The 23,877-nt window shown below is 40.5% G+C and overlaps 1 protein-coding gene across 6 annotated transcripts in view; it reads left to right on the forward strand.

The window, feature by feature from the left end:
- Mef2a (myocyte enhancer factor 2A) overlaps positions 1–23,532 on the forward strand; it is a 132,764-nt gene extending 109,232 nt beyond the window's left edge. For 3 of the 6 annotated variants that reach the window (XM_059273093.1, XM_059273094.1, XM_059273098.1), the window contains 5 exons: positions 1,957–2,144; positions 10,599–10,622; positions 14,033–14,159; positions 17,735–17,861; positions 19,428–23,532. In XM_059273093.1, coding sequence (XP_059129076.1) covers positions 1,957–2,144; positions 10,599–10,622; positions 14,033–14,159; positions 17,735–17,861; positions 19,428–19,812 — 851 coding nt within the window. In that variant the 3' untranslated portion in view covers positions 19,813–23,532. The remainder of the gene's footprint in view (positions 1–1,956; positions 2,145–10,598; positions 10,623–14,032; positions 14,160–17,734; positions 17,862–19,427) is intronic. The other 3 variants (XM_059273105.1, XM_059273095.1, XM_059273096.1) reach the window with 1 other exon arrangement.
- Positions 23,533–23,877: the final 345 nt, after the last annotated feature.

Genomic DNA, 23,877 nt, shown 5'->3' on the forward strand with positions numbered 1-23,877 from the left:
ATATGCTTCGAGATCAGAGAACAACTTTTAGGACCCAGTTTTTTCTTTTTCTTGGTACTTTATAGGATCCAGGGATCAAAGACAAGTTGTCCTGCCTGCTCTCAATCACATTTACCTACTGAGCCATCTCAATGACTCTGCCTTGTAGCTTTTAGTATTGTTTCTTTGCTTTGTATTTTTTTATTATTACATTTATTTATTGTATTGTGTATGTGTGGGGGCGTCTATGCATAAGCCTCTGCAGTGTGTGTAGAGGTTGAAAGACAATCGGCTGGAGTCAGTTTTCTTTCACCATGTGGGTCCCAGGGATTGAACTCACTCAGGTCTCAGAATTGGTGGCAAGTTCCTTTACCCACCTATCCATCTTGCCGGCCCTTCTTTGTAGTGTGACATCTGGCTTAGATACATCATGAGTTCGTTGGTCATGTCTGTTTGAAGTTCTAAGTGCTTCCTTTGTTGGATATATATTTCTTTGTCTTAGTTTGGGAAATTTTCAGATATAATTTCAGTGAATAGGCTTTCTAAGCCATTAACTTTATCTTAACTCCTTTTTCTTTATTATGGATTCTTCGGTTTGGTTTCTTGGAAATTTTATTTTGTTTCTTTGTATTTATCTATATGTTTTACTGTCTTAACCTTGTCTTCCATCCCTGAAATCGCTCCCCTCCTTCATCTTGTCTGGATGCTTTCTGCCTTTCATTTGATTTATTGGTTCTTTAGTTTCCAGAATTTCTAGTTGGTTCTTTTTCAGCTTCTTAATTTCCTTACTGAATTTTTCCTTTACATCTTAAAGAATTTTCCTCCAAGTAACTGATTTCTTCAGTCCACACTGGTTAACTTTCTTGTATGAGTCTTCAATGGAGTTTGTAACTTTGTTTTCTTGAATTGAATTCCTTACTGTTTATTGGATTCTACGGTCATTGACACATTTTGTCAGTAGGACGTACATCTTCTCCAAGTTCAGCTGTCTCCTCATCTTGTCTCCAGGACTGAGACGCTGTCATGGTTTTGAGGCACTGTGGTGTAATGTTACTGCCTGTTTCTCTTGGTTGTGCGTTAAGCATCTGGTGGAATTGGTGTTCTGCTTCGTGGTTTGTCTCCCCTTTGCCTCACTGATTCTGTTTGAGTCCTCTTGTTGTGTGTCTTCACCTGGTGCCTGTCAGGAAGCAGTCCCCGTGTCAGCTGCAGAGGACACTGTCCCCGTCCCCCCCCCCCCCCCCACACACACACACAGTGTCCCTGCTGGAAGATGGGCATGGGTGCCAGGCTGGAGAGAATGCAGTTTATTTGTTGGGATTTTTGCTTTGTTTTGTTTTTAGAGTCAAAGGTATCAGTATTCAGTAGTGAGGGAAAATCTGGGCTTAGTAGTATGAAAGCAGTAAAGTACTGTTTATAGGTTCAGAGAAAAGGACAGACTAAGAGCCTTTCCAAGGATAAACAAATTGCAACATCCAACACAAAGTACAGAAGTCTACATACAAAACAAAACCATTGTGTTTTAAAGTCATTCTTATTCTTGTATTTATGTATGTATTAGTAGGGCCATGCAGGTTATGAGGTGCACACGTGGAGGACAGAGGACAGCTGTGGGAATCGGTTCTCTACCTTGTGGGTCCTGCACATCCGACATCATGCGTGGGAGCGAGTGCCTTTACCCACTGAGTACCATCTTGCAGCCCCCCCCCTTAAGATTTTAAATACAAACACAAACAAAAGTAGAAAAGACTTATATAAATACGAATGAGTATTTGTCAACATAGTAGTACAATAATGGCATTGTGTTTTATTATAAACGGTAAACTTTATATGTCATAAAATTCTTACATTTTGTTTATAAAATTAATCATTTTTAAAAACAGATTTATAAATGGGTAGTTAGCATTATTTTAGATTTATTAATTAAACTATTTTAGTGATGCTTTACATGTTAATAAGCACTTTTTTCCCCTTTCCCAGGGAATGGATTTGTAAACTCAAGGGCCTCTCCAAATTTGATTGGAAATACTGGTGCAAATAGTTTAGGCAAAATCATGCCTACAAAGTCTCCCCCTCCACCTGGTGGTGGCAGTCTTGGAATGAATAGTCGGAAGCCAGATCTACGGGTTGTCATTCCCCCTTCCAGCAAGGGCATGATGCCCCCACTTGTAAGTTGACCCTCGCTTTGGCTCTCTTCTCTGAACACAGTTTATTTAGTCTCTGTCTTCCTTTGAGGTTACTAAGCCTCCATAGTGTCCATTTGTTTTTCTTAATGACTTTTCTATTCAAAATTAATATTTTAAGAGAGAAATTTATGTGTTTAAAAACCAAATTATGACAATAGTAAGTAAAACTGCTTAATGGTTATTTAAAATAAAAGCTGAATATGGAGAGATTATTATGCTCAATTTTAATTTTGCCAGGTTCAAAACTTTGTTTAGAGATCTGATTCCAGTTTATGAATTAAACATGTCATTTCTGTTCTCTTTCGGCATACTTTCAATAATGAAATTATTTGTTAGGAAATTCTGTATACGAAAGAGAACTATTATAGAATATGTAGGCAAGAATGCTTTTGAATTGGAGAGGATTATCCTCTAAATAATTTTCTCTGTGTCTTCCTTTCAAATAACCCTTCTCTTGAACCAGAGTCCACTGCTCCTACTGTACCTCTTGACATGTCTTTACAGTTCTAGAGTCATGTGCTTTTGAATTGTCTTTTCATGTGAGGGCCAGAATGTGTATCTTCCTTGGCTTCTTCTAGAAAAGTTTAGAATATATGTGCCAAATTTTAAAGGCATTTTTACTTCAACAGCAGTTTGACTATTAGCATACTAAGTGACATGCCAGGTGCCTATTCTGCTATGCAGTTTCTAAACTTGCCCTTTGAGATGTTGTTACTTGAAAGTGATGCTGCCAGGCTCAGGTAGTACTTCTCCATTTGTGTAATTTGTCATAGATTCCAAAGCATTAGTAATTTGTTTGGGTTATTTTCTCATCTGACTCTCAATCAGGTTATGATCATGGCTAGGTAGAGATGAGAAAATGGAACTGAAACTTAGCACCTGTTCAGAATAGCAGTACACATACTCAGGATCTTTAAGTCATAATTTGTTTAAATCTCAAACTCTGCTTTAAAAAAAAAAAAGCCCAGGAAATTTAAAATGAATTGCTTGAATTGCTTTCAACTTTATACTGGGAAAAAAAGCTCCCTTGTAGGCTTCCCTTGAGCCCATTTTGGTGTTGCTAATTCACAGTGGTCAGATGGCCTGGAGACTAGAGAAAGGTGGTTACTGTGGGGAAAGACATTGGGGCTAGTGTGACTAGTGAATTGCTGGAGGTCAAGCATGCACTGGCAGAACCTCATAAAATTTCTGCAGGTATAGGGTGAGTCTGTCTTCTCTACAGACTTTTCACTGCGAACCCCACTGAGTGCACCATATAAAACGAAATATGACATAGAAAGACTTCCTGGAAACCAGCTGGCCATTGCAGTGAGGACAAGCTTTGTTTGAATCTTTTTCTTTCCCTGAAATAAATACTGATGAACTCTTACTGTATCTGGAAATGGAGAAAGGATAGTGTTTCTACCCGTGGTTGAGAAACAAGAAGACATGTGGGTACCATGAGAGTGACAAAGTGACTGAGAAGGCAGTCTGTGGCACATCACAAAAGGAATGATAGAATGGGATAGTCACTGGGGAAACTGGCCTACCCATCTCCCACCTTTAGAGGGCTTTGGATGAAAGCCTTTTTAGTAAATATACTGAAGGTAACCACAGCAACAATAACTTTCAAACTTTGTCTAGTTCCTGAGAAAAGTAAGGAAAACTTTGCCATGGCAGGCTCCACAAGGTAAGGAGTAGGAGGTAGGAGAAGAGGCAAAACCAAACAGTATCTGTGAGCTGCAGGACTTTAGCATGTAGTGCGACGTGTCTGAAATTGTAGTTCCAAACAAGAACAGTAGAACAGTGGTCCAAAGGAGATAACAAGCACACACACACACACACACACACACACACACACACACACACACACACACGCACTCAAACTACTAAAAGCAAAGGGCAAAGAGAAATTCTTAAAGACAGCCAGTGATTAGAAACACATGGCTTACAGACCAAAGATAGGAAATTACTACCATACTTCTTTTCAAGCTGGTAACAATGAAGCAGCAATAAACACACACCAAACAAACTCGGATCTCTATACCCAGCAAAAATGTTTTTAAAAAATAAATGCAAAGCCTTTTCAAACAGAAAACAGGAATTTATTGCCAGCAGAACTACTCTACAAGAAATATTGCAGTCTTCTTGAGGAAGTAATAACAGTGTCAGCAAGATCTTGACTATATGCAGAGAAACAAAGAACAGAGGGAATAAATGAATGGAATAAACAGTTCATAAACCTTTTACTTTAGAACAGCTTTTGATTCATTGGAAAGATTGCTAAAATCATAAAGTTCCCTTATATTTCACACACAATTTCTTTTAACAGTTTATACTACTGTGGTGCAGTTAGTAACATTAATGACCAGTGTTATAAATTATTACTTACTAAAGTTCATATTCATACACATTTCCTTAATTTTAAACTTCATCTCTCTGTGCCAGGAGCCAGACTAGAGTACATAGCATATTTCCCTTAGTAGTCATGTCGTCTTCAACTCTTGTAGGCTATAAAGTCATCTAAGGCTTTGCTTAAATGACTTCGGCATTTTTGAGGAATGCTGCTTACATGTCAGTAGAATGTCCTCCAGCTGAGATTTGTTTGATGGTTTTTCAGATGAGCCTGGAGTTAGTGGGCTGGGAAGGTAGGCCATATAATTAAGGTGTCGTTTTTTTTGTTTGTTTGTTTTGTTTTTTGTTTTTTGTTTTGTTTTTTTGTTTTTTGTTTTCCGAGACAGGGTTTCTCTGTGTAGCTTTGCGCCTTTCCTGGGACTCACTTGGTAGCCCAGGCTGGCCTCGAACTCACAGAGATCCGCCTGGCTCTGCCTCCCGAGTGCTGGGATTAAAGGCGTGTGCCACCACCGCCCGGCATGTCATTTTTTTTTTATATTATGTTATAAGAAATGTTTATTGGAACAGTTCACCAAAATAAACCATTCTATTTCATAAAATAAAACTTAGAAAATTTGCAAGAACTGATTCTCTGATTAGAAAGATATCAGGGAACAATCTTAATTTAGAAATTTAACAGTAAATTTACTTTTAAAAATAATATTTTCATTAATTCTTCGAGAATTTCATACACTGTATTTTGATCATATTCACCCCCTCCTACCCACCCAGATTTGTGTCGTCTTTTTTAAAAAACAAAATAAAATTTACAGAGTCCAGTTTGTGATGTCAGTATGGGGACAGGCCTGGAGTGTGGTTGACCTACGGGGGTCATACCCTTAAAGGACACGGACTCTCCCTCTCTCAGCAGCTGTCAGTTGCCAATAGCTCCTCAGCTAGAGGTGGACTTTGTGTCCACTTGCCCCAGGTCCATGCCAGGATTTTGTCTGACTTGAACTTGCACTGGTCTTTACATGCCATCACAGTCACTGCGAGTTCCTATACCTAACTACCCTGTGTGTCCAGACAACAGCTTCCTTGTAACCACCCACCACCGTCAGCCCTTGAAACCTTTCTGTACTCTGCTGTTATGATCCGTGAGCCTCACATTTGAAAGTAATCTGTGGGCCTTAGAAAGAAATACCAAGAGAAATTTAGCAATATACATAGCCAGTGGTCAGTGGTCAAGAGTGCTTCCTGCTCTTGTGGAGAACCATATTTCAGTTATTAGGACATGTATCAGGTAGGTAACTCCAGCTTCAGGGAATCTCTTCTGGCCCGCATGGGCATCCACATTCATGTCCATAGATATACACACACATACACAAAATTTAAAGTAAATCACTTTTAAAATACATATAACTAACTGAAAATGAAAATACAGAATACCAAAATGTTGAGGACCATCCAGAGTACTGCTGCAGGAACTATATAACATTAAATGATTATACTAGAAAAAAAAAAGAAGGAAGGGTCAGGGATTGCGAGACGACTTAGCAGGTGTCTTTGTTAGAGTTTCTATTGCTGTGATAAAACACCATGGCCAAAAAGCCAATTGGGGAGGAAAGGGTTTATTTGGCTTACACTTCCATATCCCTGTCCATCATCAAAGGAAGTTAGGACAGGAACTTGAACAAGGGAGGAACCTGGATGGAAGCAGCAGCTGATGCAGAGGCCATAGAGGAGTGCTGCTTACTAGCTTGCTCTGCATGGCCTTTTCAGCCTGCTTTCTTAGAGAGCCTAGGACCACCTGCCCAGGGATGGCACCACCCACAATGGACTGGACTCTCTCCATTCGTCACTAATTAAGAAAATACCCTACAGGCTTGCCTAAAGCCCAAAGTTATGGAGGTGTTTTCTTAATTGAGGTTCCCTCCTCTCAGATGACTTTAGCTTGTGTCAAGTTGACATAAAACTTTCCAGCACAACAGGTCAAAAGTCACCTGCTGCCCAAGTGGAGAGACTGATTTCAATGCTAAAAACTCACATGGTAGAGAGAACTGAGTCCTGTACACACTCACCTGTATGTGCACACACACCCATGTGTGCACACATAGAGAATAAATAGTTTTTATGAGAATGAAAAGAAGGTCTGTAACTGTAGGTTTTAGTTTGAGAAAGAAGAGTGAGTTTAACCCAGAGCAGCAAAGAAAAGAAGATAAAAAGCAGAATTAAGGAACTTTAAAATGGTAAATAAAAGAGTAGAAGAAAGCAGTGAAACAAACAAACACCCTATTCCTCAGATTAATTGATAATTCTCTAACCATGCTGACCAAAGACAGAAGACCCAGGTTAACGATACCAAGAATGGAAAGGCATACAAAATTTAAATGATATGAACAGATAAGGGGATGGCACAGACAGACCTGTCCCATAGATTTGATGGCTTAGGTAAAAAAACAAATTCCTTGAAAGATACAGACTACCAGAAAATTACTCAGCTAAATAGAGAAATTGAATTCCTCATTTTAAAAGTCTTCCAAAATAGAAATTCCAGACCTAGATGGTTTCACTGGCAAATCTTACCAAACATTTAAGGAAGAATTAATAGCAACTCCCAAAATCTCTTTCAGGGGGGAAGAAAACCCAAAACACTTCCCACTCATTTTATTAGTGCAGCATCACTCTTAATACAAAGGCAGAATAAGGCATTGTAAGGAAAAATAACCATAAACCAGTATGCTTCATGGACTCTATACACAGAAACTCCCAACAGTTTTTGGCAAATAAGTGCATCGCGGTATTAAAAGGATTAGTGACGATCAGGCAGACTTCATCTCAGGAATGCAGGGGAGATTTTGTATTTGAAAGTTAATCAACACAGATCACCTATTAGCAGGACATGACATTTCATGATACAAAACAAAACCTGTGAGTAGATAAAAAAAATTCACTGAACCAAAGGTCATCTCCAAAACCCTAGCACACAGCACCTGTCTTTGGCCAAAGTAAGAAGCTAGTCAATACTTGTCGGTCATCACTGTTCACATTCACTGGAAGTCCTAGCCAGTGTTGTTAAAAATGAAAAATAAGGTGTATTCATATGGGAAAGGAAGAAAAGTGTAGTTTCTATTTATAGAGGACACAGTTTTCCATACTGAAAAGCATGAAGAATCCACCCAAACAAACAGCACTGGTGCACAACACTGTAGGGCCCATCAGTGAGTCTAGGAAGAGCAGAGAACCAAGCCAGTGTGGCAAGCTGTTGTATCAATACCAACAGTGAACAAGGAGAATTTGACTTTTAAAATAGCACAATCCAGACCAGAAAAATAAAAAAGTAGCTAAGCACAAATACCACAAAATATGTTCATAGTTTGTATGTTAATAGCAATGAAAGTCTACTGCAAGAAAGTAGATGACCTAAATGAAGAGAAAGATGCATCCTGTTGATGGAATCAGAGTCAGATTGTCAGTATACCAAATCTTCCCTCCCAGATTGGTCATAAATTAAACAGAGACCCTGCCAAAATCACAAGTTCCTTTGTAGAAATCAACAAAACAGTTCTAAAATATGTATGGAAAGGTGAAAGACCTCAAATAAAAAAGAAAGACACTTGATTCACATGTTTTATGTAAAAACTAGTTCAAAATAAATCATAGACTTAGTTAATATGTGAAACTGCAAAACTTAGAGGAGAAAACCATACAGTAGTAATATGTGATCCATAAAGGAAGAAATTAAGTATTAGAATTCACAGGAACTTAAAGTTTGTCTATAAAAGGCACTATGCAAAGAATAAAAGGACAACTGATAAGTTAAGAGAAAATATTTGCAAATCACATATTCAGATAAAGGGCTTATGCCTAGGATATATTTTAAAGAACTCTTGGAACTCAGAAACAGAAAACATACAGTCCAGTTTTAAATGAGTACAAGATCATTTTTCAGAGCCTGCTTGAGAATGTTGTTTGATGTTGTTTGTACTGGAGTTAGGAGGAGTCAGGCTGTCAGTAGGAACACAGCTTTCTGTGTATACTCACGACTTAGCATCGTGTACTTCCTAGTTCTGTCTGCTTCCTTAGAGTAAGTTCATCTAGTATCTGAGTGTACCTGGTGTTCTGATTGTGGTAGCTAAGCTCCATTCTCTGATTCAAAGACTAGGGCTCCTTGGAGAAGTGCTGAGTTGTAGAACTGATATAGGGAAGCACCAGATAAGCCAGAGGGCCAGGGAATAAGGATATAGTTATCAAAAGGTTGCAGGGACCAGTCTTCCAAAAAGACATCCCAGTTGCCAAAACTAGAAACATTTAAATTACAGTAGTTTGAGGTTATAACACGAGGAATAAGAAATGCTGACTCCATCATTCACATACATATGGTTGAATAAATAAGAAAGACGTGACACATCCTCCTTAGATAGCAGCTCTAATTAGTAAATTTGGAAGAATAAAAAGAATAAAAAGAAACAGCTTTAGAATAGCGTAGTACAACAGCCGTAATTGCTGTAGGCAGACCAGTAAATAAGTGCTGCAGGTAGTGGGCAAAAATGTAAAGTGAAACACGTTATTTATATAGCCTCAAATTGCCTTTCCCTAAATATGTGCTGTTTACAGAGGGGAAAATGGTGATTTTACAGTGGAGAATCCTGGAGGACATCACCTTAATTTAGGTAACCAGCTTAACGTCCCTAGTAGTGAAGTGAAAAGATGACATCTGCCTTCTGATAAGGTCAGGTGTTCTTCAAAAGTTCACATCCTGGTGGAATCACTATTAGTGGAGTGCAAAGCTTTACAAATGCGGTCGGTCATTAGTCTCAACAGTTTCTTTGGGATGTTGACCTCAGAAAGCCGAGGACACTGTTTGAAGGAGCTCTCTTTGCAGGTGCTCTCTGCTGTGGAGTAGAAAGGTTAAAACACAAATGTGCATAACAAAGAAGTATGCCTGAAAAGAGCAACCATTTAGCATGGTTCCTTGCTCACCTTGCCAGTAGGCAGTACCTGCTAGGAGTTTTCAGAAATTAAGTCACTTAAGGCATAGAAACATGTGTTAGACCCAACCACATTTGAAAACTGCTTAATAAAATTGTATCTAGTCAAAGAAAAAAAAAAAAGGAAACAAAACCATGAACCCCTGTGGAAAATTAAAAATTTGTCATATAAGCTATTCACACACTTATATCTGTAGATTAAAGTGTACACTTTATTTTACACACACAAGAATTTGACAGTATTTTGCTGTCTGTCTTCTAAGTTGGAGATACTGGAATGATGTGTCTAACTGAATAGCTGAACTGTGTTTTACCCATGTGTATGCTGAGTGCTTGTTTTGTTGGGTAATAATCAACCCTCCTTTTTCACCCATTCAATGCAGAGAAACCGGCTGTAAGATTATGACTTCTGTATCAGTGAGGCTTGGGACACTTAACAAGTTGGAAGAAACTTGACTTACTCAAATACATTGGAAAATAACAATGAGCAGACTGTTTCTAGCATATTAATATTTCATAAATGCTTGAAAGAAAAGGAGAAAACATGTTTCATTCAGTTTTTACTATTTGTAGATTTTAATTCCTTTTTTCCCCATCTTATTTTTTTCATATGCAAGGTTTTACTCCCCTAAGATAGTTTGATTCATGTGAATACTATGATTTGCAAATGGTAAACATACATTATTATTCAAAACTGTAGCATTTATTAGCAAACATGTGTTGTGTTTTATAATGCTGTGTTGGCCACCAGGAAGATAAAGCACACAACAGTTTCCCAGTTGGGGTAGTGATACGGGGATTAAAATGTGTAAGTGCAATGTTGCACTTGGAAGTGTCCCAGGAGCGTTTGCTGTGTGTAGGAGAGGTCTAGGTAAGAGTAGGTGGAGGGAGAGGTGGGGTTAGGGGGTAGGATGGGACTTAAATCCTTGGCTAGAGAATTTAAAAGAATTTTCCATTATTTTGAAAAATCAGCTATAATATAGAGGCAAGTAATTTACATCATGTTATGTATATAACCTCTGTAAAGTTCCCAGCAGCCACTAGAATACAATGCCATGTTTTTCTAAAGAACTTGTTGCAAGTACCAACAGTCTTAGTTAACTCTCTTATCCCTCTTATGTGCTGAGTACAGTCGGAGGAAGAGGAATTGGAGTTGGTGAGTGTGGTTTCCTGCTTGAAAGGAGTTGAAAAATATATAAAAAGTACTAATTATTTTAAATGTTTTCATCTAACCAGTGTTCCTTTGTTACACAGATATTTTTCTATTTGTTTTCCACTATTCAGATATTTTTAATTAAGAAAGTCATCTACTGGTACTACTGACCCCTAGTTTTTGTTTATTGGTGTATGTATTGGTGCATTTTATTTGGGGGGTCGGGGGAGACATACTGAAATAGCCTGTAAAAACAATAGCTGCCCATGAGCATAAGACACTTCAATCTTTCTTCTAAGAAAATACACAAAATACCTTATGTGGCTCTCCAGATTATTAAAGTATTTTTAGAAAATGACTTCACCCTCAGAGTCCCTCAGATTGTAACACAGAATGTGTGTTATGTTTCTTTCTTTCAAAAAGATTACATCATTTTTGGTGAGGTCACCTTTTTCAGAGTTGGAATTATTTCATCCTGCATGAGACAGTCTGAACCACAAGGGGGTTCCCTGTTTACAGAAGGAAACATCTGTAATTGAACCTACACAAATTTACTTTTTATCAGAAGATATTTGGTTCTTAAAAGCAACCTTTACTTTTTTTTCCAAAACAAATATTTTCTTTTGTCTTTTCCTCTGGAAAATAAACTTGACTAAAAGTAACTTAGCTCTTTGTTGGGAACTAAAACCCAAACTTAACAGATGTCATATGCATTCCAAGTCAGTTGCCAATTATATGACTCTAGTCTAAGGGGAATGAAAACTTGTAAGTGTTCAGGTTCTAGCATGGGTAGGGGTTAGGAGTGCATGAGAGCATGGGGTATAAAGGCATCTGTTGGTTTCATGTACTTATTATTACATGTTTATGCATGCTGGTGTGTTTTGCACAGTTTGTTTCCTTTTCAAATAAGGTTATCTGTTCTCTTAAAATAAGAGATGGTCTTTTATTTGCTCTGTGCTTGCTTGTTTTGGATGTCATTTTGTATTGGCATCTGAAATACGCTGATTAGCTATAAATGTGATGCTAGATTATACAATGAATACCTTTGGAGGAAAATGCTTTGGTTAAGGATGCCATTAATGGCTGCATTATAGTTCAAACTGAAATAATTTCTCTTATACTAGACCCCATTTAACCTTAAACAGTTGTCCTAAATGCTTTCCTTAATTATCTAGCACTGTGCTGCCCTCTAGTGGTTCTGAAAGTCACTTCTTCATGGAATACATTGCTGCAGAGATGTGGTGGGCAGAAGCAATAGAATGGAGTGTCTTACCAAGGAGGTTGCCGTGAAGATGAACCTAGAGTGGGATAGCCTACACTACCCCATCTCAACACTGTGCTTTTTCACCTATTTTGGTTCGAGGCTGAATTAAGTCCAAAGTAAATCCCTTACCAACCCATTGAAATTGTTGACTTGATGTTGACACTAAAAGTGTCTCCACCTGTCATAACAATGTATGCCAGTGTATGACTTCCTACTTCCTTGAAGTAACACATAGCTGCAGAATCTCAGATAGTTTGAGTGTGTTCAAAGGTAGAAATTATGAAAATAACAAAGATCACTGGAAACTATAGTCATTCACATTTCTTAAAGTTTAAGTTGATTCAGACTCTAAAATGTAAATCAACTGAAAATGCAAAGCAAAACCAGAAATTCAGTTCACTAGAACTTAGAAAGTTACTCAAACTGTTTGTGCCCTAAAATAATCATTTGATGGCTCTGAGCCAAAGTGAAGAGAAGTGAAGCTCCCAGACCCATGTTGAAGACTTTTTGGCCTTGCACTTGTAGAATCATTTTATCTCATTACAGATTTAGTGGGATGGCTGTGAGTCAGAGGAATGTAAATATATTTGTCTGTTAGACTCGCCATTACTGTAAACTTTAACTACAGAAAGTGTCTGAGGACAGTAAGAATGCTGTCTTGGGCTCCTTTCTAATACTCCTTTGATTGTCTGCAGGAGTCCTGGAAGCCAGGCAGGACAAACATGCCTCACTTCCCTCTGTAAGCAATTAAAGGAGTCAGAGAAGTGAAGTGACCTTTCTCCAGGCATAAGAAGGGGTGAATCAGTGACTGAAAGAAACCTGGGTAGTATACCCACACATTCTATAGTATTTCAGATGTCCTTTGAGAAGATGTATAAAAAGTGCAGACTGACATGAAAGAACTGGGGTCTAGAGTCTCCTCAAAAGACCACCTTTTAGGATTCACATTTAGCCAAAGGCTTCATTCATCTCATGGCTTTTGGAAATTAGTGGTAGAGAAAATCTAGTCTCCTCCAGACTCTTTAGAACCCATGGACACTCCGTGATACTTTTATTGTTATGAAAATATCAGTCATCAGGCCATAACTTCATTCGTAAAACAGATGTTACTTGTCCTTTAGCTTTCCTATATACAAACTGTGGAGTGACAAAATCTGAGCCCTGATTTTGGAAAATGTCAACTTTAGGTCAGTGTGAAGAAAAACTGACTCCGTCACACTCCTAATCATGGAAGACAGGGACTGTCCTAAAATAGCCTCATCATTTAAGAGTTGACTTTTTTTTGGCCAGGTCTTTAATAGGCAGGCCTTTAATACTCACAGTCAGGAGGCAGAGGCAGGTGGATCTCTGTGAGTTCAAGGCAAGTCTGGTTTAGATAGTAAGTTTCAGGCTAGCCAGGGCTACATAGACCCTGTCTCAAAAAATAATAAGAAGAATAGTTGACTTTTTTTATTTATTCCCACCCTGGCTATGATATTACTATGTAGATACAGCTAGTCAGTAAGTATTTAATAGCACTCCATTCATAGCCCTTTGAAAAGTATATTATTTAAAAACTTAAAGCCTTTCCTTTCAAAAAACTGGAAGACCAGGACTATACAGACCTGAATATGCTATAAAGACCTAGGTCCCCTGAAGGGTGAGCCAAGGGGAAACTGGGACGCACTGTGTGGATAAGCCACAACCTAAAACAATAGTGTTTAAGGACTGCGAAGGAGGTAGTCTTGATTCCTGTACTCTTAGACTTATAATCTCATGTATTCCAAGGACTTTGGCCACCACAGACTTCATTTAATGTAGCCTGACAGTACTTGCAGTGACATCAGACCCTCATTAAACTAGCACACAAAAGTGTGACTGCCTGTAAGACAGATTTCTATAGTAAGACAGTACATCTGGCATTAATATGCTGTGTTTTTAAAGGGGGGAAATAAATAATTACTATAAAAACAGATCTCTTAAAATGAAATATTTAGTTATTCCCATTAGTATCTTTAAGATTTTCATATCATCACTGCGTCAGGAAATAATGGCATCCACATAGAACTGTGAAAAGTGTCACATTTAAATTGAAAGTTATTTTTAAAATATTCAGTCTGAACATAAATACCACATAATTACACTTACTCTTTTTTCTGATCTCTCACAGAATGCCCAGAGGATAAGCAGTTCTCAAGCCACTCAGCCTCTCGCCACCCCTGTAGTGTCCGTGACAACTCCGAGCTTGCCTCCACAGGGCCTGGTGTACTCAGCAATGCCGACAGCCTACAACACTGGTGAGCTGTCTCTGGGGCCTTTTCTTTCCAGGACTTTCCTCTTACCATTTTATGCTAGACAGCTGTACTTGTTTAGTTTTGTAAGCATGTCTAGTGATAATATTATTTCTGGGTTTTTTGTTTGAAATTGAAATGCATATTTTTAGAATGCTAAACCTTTAAAAAAATACATAAAATGAATTGGTAATAGATGTAAGTTATTTCTCCAGTGTGCTGTTAGTGCTTCTGCTTTTGTCTTGTTTCAGTTTGCAGTTTTTCTGTTTTGTTTGGTTTGTTTGTTTGCTTTTATTTATTTTTTGAGACAGGTGTTTTGTTTTGTTTTATGAAACAGCCCTGGACCAGGTTGGTCTCACTCATAGAGATCCACCTGTCTCTGTCTCGAAGTGCTGGGCCAGGCCTGGCCTTCACTGCTTTTGGACAAAGAAGCAAGTAGCCATTGTGGTTTTTTTTGTTTTTTTGTTTTTTGTTTGTTTTTTTTTTTGGTTTTTCGAGACAGGGTTTCTCTGTGTAGCTTTGCGCCTTTCCTGGGACTCACTTGGTAGTCCAGGCTGGCCTCGAACTCACAGAGATCCGCCTGGCTCTGCCTCCCGAGTGCTGGGATTAAAGGCGTGCGCCACCACCGCCCGGCCCTCAAGTAGCCATTGTTAAGTGTGGCACTCATCCCTCCGAGGACGGCAGGAGCAGTTGCTCACCGTTTTCACGTAGTCGTCTCTTACTGTACAGTGTCTGTTCTCCATACTTTGGAGATCAGACAGTTGGTCTTTATGCTGTAAACGTGCTTTGGGAAGGGCAGACGTCTCCTGGGGGTGGCAGGTGCTCTGCTGTGCCAGGCAAGATGTGTTTTCCCCCGGAGCCACTGGTTTGGTGTGTGTTTCTGTACTGTGGAGGGAAATGATCACCTTCTTCACTCCTCCTTGCTGCCAGTCACTCTGCTGCTGAGAATAGGCTTTCATTCAGTTTGTTTTGTTTTGAGACTTTCCATCTTAAAATACTGTTAAGACAGAGGGCTGTTAGGACAGTTCAGGAGTGTCACAGTGATGGGGGAGGGGCACTACTGGCCAAATGGACCATATGGAGAACTGATGTGCAGTCGGTTCCATGTTGGTTTACCGTTCTAAGGCAGACAGGAGGCACATGTGGTTTCACTTTCTCCCCAGCTGAGCCAAATACCTGTGGCTCTGGGAAAGCAGTAAATTACACCTTGTCGGTTGTCCAGAGACTGCAGTGCAAAGAAGTCACTCTTTTATGATGCTCCTAAGTGGACTGTGGCGGAGAGCTCCTAATTTTAGACTACAGGGTTAAGTGCTTTGGCCCCAGCGCTCAGACTTCTGTGTGGCGCTACCTGGAGGAACAGGCAGTTTATGCATTTGATTGGCACTGTAACTTATTGTTAAGGCCACATCCCAGGCAGTAAATAAAGAAATGAATGAATGAGCCTCTTTTTAAATTAAAAGTAAAATCGTCTGAATCCCATAGACATTTGCTCATCTCCCTCAGTAACGCCACTGCCAGTGTCAGAATTATTGAATGTGTTCTACAGATAGGTGTTGAACATGGGTGACAGGTTCCCTAGCAGGTGCTGTAAACAGAGCATGTGGTCAGTTGTAGCTAGAGTTTTCCTGCCTGGCCCACAGTCAGGACAAATCTCTCTCACCTGCCAGTCCCACAGCCGCTCAGACCTGACCAAGTAAACACAGAGACTTATATTGCTTACAAACTGTATGGCCGTGGCAGGCTTCTTGCTAACTGTTCTTACAGCTTAAATTAATCCATTTCCATTAATCTATACCTTGCCACGTGGCTCGTGGCTTACCGGCATCTTCACATGCTTTTTATCATTGTGGAGGCTGGCAGTGTCTCTCTGACTCAGTCTTCCACTTCCCAGCTTTATTCTCCTCCTTGTCCCGCCCATACTTCCTGCCTAGCCAATGGCCAATCAGTGTTTTATTTACTAACCAATCAGAGCAACACATTTGCCATACAGAGCATCCCACAGCAGTCAGTAGTGGGGCTCAGCTGGAAGAGAGAGATGAGCAGCCCTGGGAAAGACCTGTCCTCTGTGTCAGGGCTGTTTGTCAGCAGAGACCCAGGCAGGAGTCCACTAGGCAGAACAAGGCGATGTCACAAGCCAGGGCAGTTAGAGTTGGGCTGGAGAAGTGGGGGATTTGTTGGATAGGTTACAGATTGTTCATGTTGTCTTGGGAGCATTGGGAAGCCAGAAAAAAAGATTTTATCAAGGAGTGTCACAGTCATATTGGTTGTCTTCAGAACTGTCATTTGGCTCCAGTTCTCGTTTGTAGGAGATGGTTCTGTGGTTAAGACTTGGTGCTACCCTTGCAGAGGACTCCAATTTGGACCCCGGCACCTATGTCAGGTGGTTCCCAACGTGCCTTAACTCCAGCTCCAGGCGAGTCCAGCACCCTCTTCTGGCCTGTGTGGGACAGACACACACGCACATAGTTAAAATAACAAAAACAAATCTTGTTTTTTAACTGAATGCCAATAAGTCATGGAGAGGTAGTTTAGTAGTCCAAGTAATAGTTTGTTGGTGCCTGGGCTAGAGCAATGAGAACACACTGGAACCCTGACAAGCTGGAGTGAGGGCAGGTAGGATTGACCAGACTGAGTTGTGGTGGTGGAATCAGAGAGCAGCAAGGAAGGAAGGAAGGAAGGAAGGAGGGAGGGAGGGAGGGAGGGAGGGAGGGAGGGAGGGAGGGAGGGAGGGAGGAAGGAAGGAAGGAAGGAAGGAAGGAATGTTAGCACTCAGTCAGCACCACTGCCTGTGCTGTTGGAGGGTTAGTGCAGATGATCAGGAAAGGAAGAGCAGCTCTCAGGAGAGAGAAGCGGAGTTCGGGTGATGCCACAGTGAAGGTGTTTGTAGAGATGGCCAAGTGGGGCGTGTCAAATGGGTGGCTGGACAGACCCAGAAGTCGCAAGAGAGTTGTGGACCAGACGTGTCCCTAGGGCAGGCATCAGTGTGACAGCCATGCCAGTCTCTGTGGGGATGGCATGTCAAGTGTGAAAGAATAGTCACCTAGAAACCTAAGTGCCAACTGCGCTGTCTCAACTCGGTCTCTTTTTTCCTTAAAAAATGTTAATTCAGCTTTAAACACCTTTCTTGAGACATGAGAAGAAAGTTAAAAGTAGAAGTCTCTGTCACCTTTCCTCTGAACTAGATGGAAAACCCAAGTGTTAATGATGAGCGGAAGTCACTTCATATAAGCAGGATCTACTGTTCTAAGCCTTGGTCACAGTAATTATGACTGATCATTGGTAGAAAAGGACTTGTGTGTCATAGAAAGATATTCAAGAACTTCAGGTGACGTGTGCGGTCAGGGAGCCATTAAAACAAATGTAGTTCATTGTATCATGGTGTAAGTTCAATGTCTTTGTTCTAAGCTTGGCACATAAGAAAGCTTGTCTTTACTGTCCTACTCAGAATCAAGATGTATTGATCCAGGTTCCGTCCAGTGTGTCTCTTTGTCCCAGAGGGCAGGCATATTTATCTAGAATAATAACTGGAGAGGAACACTCCAGCATGAGTGGCTTGTGGTAATAGGAACTTCCTTTTGTAGATTACTCACTGACCAGCGCTGACCTGTCGGCCCTGCAAGGCTTCACCTCCCCTGGAATGCTGTCTCTGGGGCAGGCTTCAGCCTGGCAGCAACACCATCTTGGACAAGCAGCCCTCAGCTCTCTAGTGTGAGTAACTGGAACTCTCCCTGAGTTTTTGCACATGGCCTGCACACTCTTCCTGTCACTTGGAGTCTTTTGCTTTGCAGGCTGTCATGAACAACCCTGCCATGATTCCCATTTATGATTCCCGTTTATGTAGACACAAGTGTTGGGAGAAAGTATTTTCTTAACACAGCTCTAGAGAGTAGCATGGATGCTGAGCAAACCTGGCATTCCTTTAAGGGATTTCGGGAGCAGAACTTTCCCTTTAAACAATAGAGTGTCACATGGTATCAAGGGATTGCCAAGGCCCAGATGCTACCTGTGTGTGCCCCTCCTCACTCACTTACAGATGAATAAGCCATTGCTTCCCAGAATCACCTGAGTCTGCTCCCTGAAGAAAGGCTGTGCCTTTTACTTTTTCCTTAGATCTTAGTAGAGGAGAAGTAGTATTGAATACCATATGTATGAATCAAGTGCCACAGGACTCCTTGGGTTGTTTCTGGCCCAGTACCCAAACTGCCTCATTGATAAAGGAGTGTTCCTTGTGGGCAGGATGTGAGGCAAAGAGGATTTGTGGTGGTGCCCGGGAGAGACCGGACTCCCTGAACATTAGAAGGAACCAGTGTAAGAGAGCATCTGGAAAAGGGGCAGCATTAGCACCAGCTGTCTGCTTTGCACCTGATCAGGACTGGGACCCCTTAGCCCCCTGCCCACCTTGCCAAGAGCCAGCAACTCCTTTCTCTTGGATGGTGAAAGAACCCCACATGTGGATTCTACCCAGCAGTGCTCTGGAGAATTGTGTTATGGGTGAAAGTGCCAAGTACCTTAGGGAAATGTTTTGCCTGTATTGAAGCTATTGAAGCCTTAGAACTGTTCTGAATGGAAGTATTAAAAAATGGTAGACCTAGCTGGGCAGTGGTGGCGCACACCTTTAATCCCAGCACTCGGGAGGCAGAGCCAGGTGGATCTCTTGTGAGTTCAAGGCCAGCCTGATCTATAGAGTGAGATCCAGGACAGGCACCAAAACTACACAGAGAAACCTGTCTCCAAAAAAAAAAAAAAAAAAAAAAAAAAAGGTGGCCCTAAAAGCTGGACATTTGGTGCTACCTATAGTCCCAGCTGCTCAGGAGGTTGAGGCTCAGGAATTGAGGGCCATCCCTGGGCAACATAGGGAGACACAGTGACAAAACACAAACAGATAATAAGCCCAGGAGATAAGTGGAAATGGCTGCAAGCTTAGACATAGAGGGAAAGTCCTGTCTCCCATACTACCCCAAGCAAGTTCCTAGCCTTTCTGAAGCTATTTGCTCTGGAAAACAAGGATGATTCATTTTACATCTCATGGCTGTTGTGAGGAGATGAGATGTGCCTGTCACGGGGCCCCAGCAGAGAAGATACTAAGGGAAGGGAGGCAGGGAGCAGAATTCAAGGTCTGTATTGTTCTCTCTTTAGGCAGCATCAGACACTCAAACTGTGGAAGTGTGGGATCTCAGACCTTCAGCTTTCCCAGACAGGCAGTGTCTGCTGAGCTGTGCTGTGAGTTGTGCAGATGTACTCCCAAACCATCTCACCTCTGTTGTCTTTCCACAGAGCTGGAGGGCAGTTATCTCAGGGTTCGAATTTGTCCATTAACACCAACCAGAACATCAACATTAAATCAGAGCCAATTTCACCTCCCCGGGATCGCATGACCCCATCAGGCTTCCAGCAGCAGCAGCAGCAGCAGCAGCAGCAGCAGCAGCAGCAGCAGCAGCAGCCGCCTCCACCACAACCTCCACAACCCCAGCCCCGGCAGGAAATGGGGCGCTCCCCTGTGGACAGTCTCAGCAGCTCGAGCAGCTCCTACGATGGCAGTGACCGGGAGGATCCACGGGGCGACTTTCATTCTCCAATTGTGCTTGGCCGACCCCCAAATACTGAGGACAGAGAAAGCCCTTCTGTAAAACGCATGAGGATGGACACATGGGTGACCTAAGGCTTCCTGGTTCATGTTTGTTCTTTGTGTTACTGCAGTGAACTGCCCTACATATCTTAAATTGGTGAATAAGGACATGAGTTCAATATATTTATATGTACATACATACATATATATCCCTTTACATATATATGTATGTGGCGTGAGTGTGTGTATGTGTGGGTGTGTGTTGCATACACAGAATCAGGCACTTACTGCAAACTCCTTGTAGGTCTGCAGATGTGTGTCCACATGGCAGACAAAGCAGCACCCTGTAGGCACAGACCAGTCTGGCACTTCCTTGGACTACTTGTTTCGTAAGATAAACAGTTTTTGCAGAGAAACGTGTACCCATATATAATTCTTCCACATTAGCCTGCAGAAACCTAGGGGGCCCCCTATTTGTTTTATTTAACTGTGCGGTGACTGTAGTTACTTCAGAAAAAAAAAAAATGCTTTGTAGAACAGAGCAGTAGAAAAGCAGGAACCAAGAAAGCAATACTGTACATAAAATGTCATTTATATTAATAACCCAACCTGGCATGGGTCTATTGCAAAGGGGTGCATGGGAAAGGGCTGTTGATATTAAACAAACAAACAAACAATAAACAAAAGCCCCACACATAACTGTTTTGCACGTGCAAAAAAAATGTATTGGGTCAAAGAAGTGATCTTTAGCTAATAAAAAGAGAGAATAGAAAACACGCATGAAATATTCAGAAATACTAGCCTAGAAATATAGAGCATTAACAAAATAAAAATTAATATATTAAGTTATAATTGGAATATGTCAGAAGTTTCTTTTACATTCATATCTTTAAAAATTAAAGAAGCTGATTTTAGGTCATGTATATTTTATATGAAAGAAAACACCCTTAATGAATTGATGACTATATATAAAATTATATCCACTACTTTTGAACACATTCTGCTGAATTATTTATATAAGCCAAAGCTGTATGTTGTAACTTTTTTTTTAGAGAATAGCTTTATCTTGTTTTAACTTTTTAGTTTTATTTTAAGAGGGGAGAAAAAACAAAAATATCTTGCAAACAGAACCTTGGAAAAAAAAAGCCATGAACACTTATTCTATATGTAAATTAAAAGTTGAGCCAAACTCTTTGTGTATATAGCATCTTAAATATATTATCACCTTTGGTGTAAGCACCTATGTATTGTATGGTCACCAGATTATAAAGTATATTTTTGTGGATTGCCGCCAATTTGGGGGGAAAGGCGAAGTCCTTAAGTAGAGTATTCACTGTTTAATATTTACTATTTTGTTAATATACTGTACTTTGGATTTTAATTCTTAGCCCAGTTTTTCAGAGGATCGTGTAAAGGGGTTTCCCCTCACTGGTGGTGAATGTGTGATGTTCTGTTGTAATCTTTGTGCTGTATGGGGTGAGCATCATTATATATTTTATATGTGTACATAAATAGCAAAGTGGCAAAAAAATTGGTGTTAAGTTCATCCTGCATAAATATAAAATGTGTTGTAACAGATTTTATAAGGCATTATTTAAAACTTGCCTTTTGTGAGGAAAAACAGAACAGTAGAAAGATGACCTAATTTAACTAATATTAGAGAAAATGGCGGAATAGTAGATGAGCACAAAGGTTTTATAAGTGGTAAATAATTAGGGAAATATTTGGGGGAAAGGGATCTTTTTCTCCTTGACTCTAAGGATAGAATGATGCAGCTGGTTACAGAATCCACTAGGGTTTTTAGCTGTCCCATGGAAAGGCATGGTCATGGAGGGAGCAGCTCTCGAATGGTGCGGATCCTTGACATGATTCTTGCTGTCCCGACGGAACCTGGTGCCACCCTCAGCTTGGATTTTGCGCAAGGCCTTACTTACAGGGAGACAACTCGTTGGTGATAACAAGTTCATCCGTTTACTGGGCTTGTGCCATGAACAAAATTCAAAGTCCTGTATATCTTTCATCCTAGATTTTTAAATACTCCTTTTCCTGAAAAATCTTTAAAAGGGTTTTAAAATGGCTGCGATTTTATATTGAACAATGTTAAGCAGCTACCTGCAGTTTTTACTTATATTTTCTTTTCCCCCTAAATTATGATCCTTTCAATGTCTCCTCATCTGCCGTTATGACAGCCCACCTGCCAGGCTTCGTGACTGGCCCAGAGGGATTAGGTACGTGCACCGTGGTGAGGTGGTGAGCACAGGCTGTGCAGGGGAGAGCACTTCACTGACAGTTTGGTAGCACATGGTAGTAGAAGCCAAAAAAGCGAGAGTGATGTTTTGTCTCCTCTCTGTAGTCTGAACATTTGGCTCTTACTCAGAAAAGATTAGATTTTCTTCTTGAAATGTACTGAGTTGACTTACAGGCACATTCTTCATAAGGTCATACCTAATTAAAACAAGACAGTCTCCCGACACTGAATTTCCAAGATAACACTTACCACTTTGTAAACCATTTATAGCTTTGAAAGTGTTAAGTGGCCCTTTGGTTATTATTTATGCATGTTCATGAACTTCTGCTGTATATTGGAATAGGAGTTAACACAGTCACATTTACTGTCTATTTTCTTGTGTGCCTTATGAGATGGCTTTTCTGACTGTATCTCAATAGTCTTTCTTTCTATGCAGGTTTATAATCAGTACAACTACTGTTTTCTAAAGTGATACTACACAAGGCTCGGAGTTTGTATTTAAATTACACTGACCAAGTCACAATGTATTCCGTTTTCAGGAACTGAATATCTGACTGTTAATCTTTTCCCATATGCCCAATGTGATTTGGAGCGTGTGGGCTTGACATCCTTCACCCAGACACTCATGTGTGAACACATCCACATCCACATCTCTCGGTGGAAGCCAGCCTAGAGTGAGGAGGACGCTGACCTGACGGTGTTGTTTTCAAACTGACTTTCTTACCCTTTGAGACTCGTGTGTTTTGTATAAGACACCATCACAGGAGAATTTTATCCCCTCAGATAACGTATTTTATTATTAAAAACAAAAACAAAAAAAGCTTAAGTTGCACTGGACATAGGAAGTCCCCACCAGCTGTACTTCCTCAGAACTCTAAGTGGTCTACACTGAGAGTGAGCGTCACCATTGTGTGAACACAGGTGGTCCCAGTCAAAACTCCATCCTTTGAGCCCTAATTACATCCATTGTGTTATAAAACTAAATCAGGGGTTTGTTCTAAAAGAACAATACATGTTTCACCATTTCCTTTCAACTGTAAAGATGACTAATAATGTATTAACATAATTTCTGTATTAACCATCATGCGCACAAGAAATACATAGTAAATACGGAACCTGAAAACTCCTGGCATTGGATCATAAAAAGCTAGATGATTAGAATGTGAAAAAGACTTTACAAATGTAAAACTTTTATTTCTCTGTAGAAACTTTCTTCACTTTGCTGTGCAAGAAGACACTGCTTTGCTATATTTAAAATGGCTTTTTTAAAAGAGATTTATGTATTTGGTAAATGTTTGTAGTCAACAGTTCACACAAGCTGTACACGGTTTGATCATGTAAAACCGTTTGGCGGCACAAGCAGGACTTTGTTGCCATCCTTGAGACGAACCTTTTAAGAAAAATAAGTTAATCTCAATCTTTCCCTGAATGTGTTGTTTTTTCTTCATTATACAATAAATATTATAGTGAAGTTTTTATCAAATGGTTAAGACAATGCAAGAGGTCGTTGTACGCTGTTTGTCTCCTGCACTCACTCCAGTAAAGATGGCCTGGCTTTGACCACACACCCAGACTCTGTCATGTTTGCCTGCAGGAACAGGAAGTGCCGGCTTGGCCACCAGGCAGCCCTGCTCCCCAGTCTCACCTTGTGGCAGGCATCTAGACAGCCCTGGAGCCTGTTGGGAGCAGCCAGCCATCTGTTCTCCCGTTCCAGCCTGGCTAGACTGCAGCTCAGTTAAATCCATTCGGTCTCCAAGAACTACGCTACTCACAGAAGATACCCCAAAGTGTTGAGGGGTGTATGTAGCTCTTACTGTCATACCCCATTTATCCTTAAGGTTTATGGTGTGAGATGCGTTTGGTCCAGATTACACACACAGCACAGGTCAAGGAAACAAGAGACAGCTGTA

Source organism: Peromyscus eremicus, chromosome 1, assembly GCF_949786415.1.
Source record: "Peromyscus eremicus chromosome 1, PerEre_H2_v1, whole genome shotgun sequence".
NCBI classification, from domain to species: domain Eukaryota; kingdom Metazoa; phylum Chordata; class Mammalia; order Rodentia; family Cricetidae; genus Peromyscus; species Peromyscus eremicus.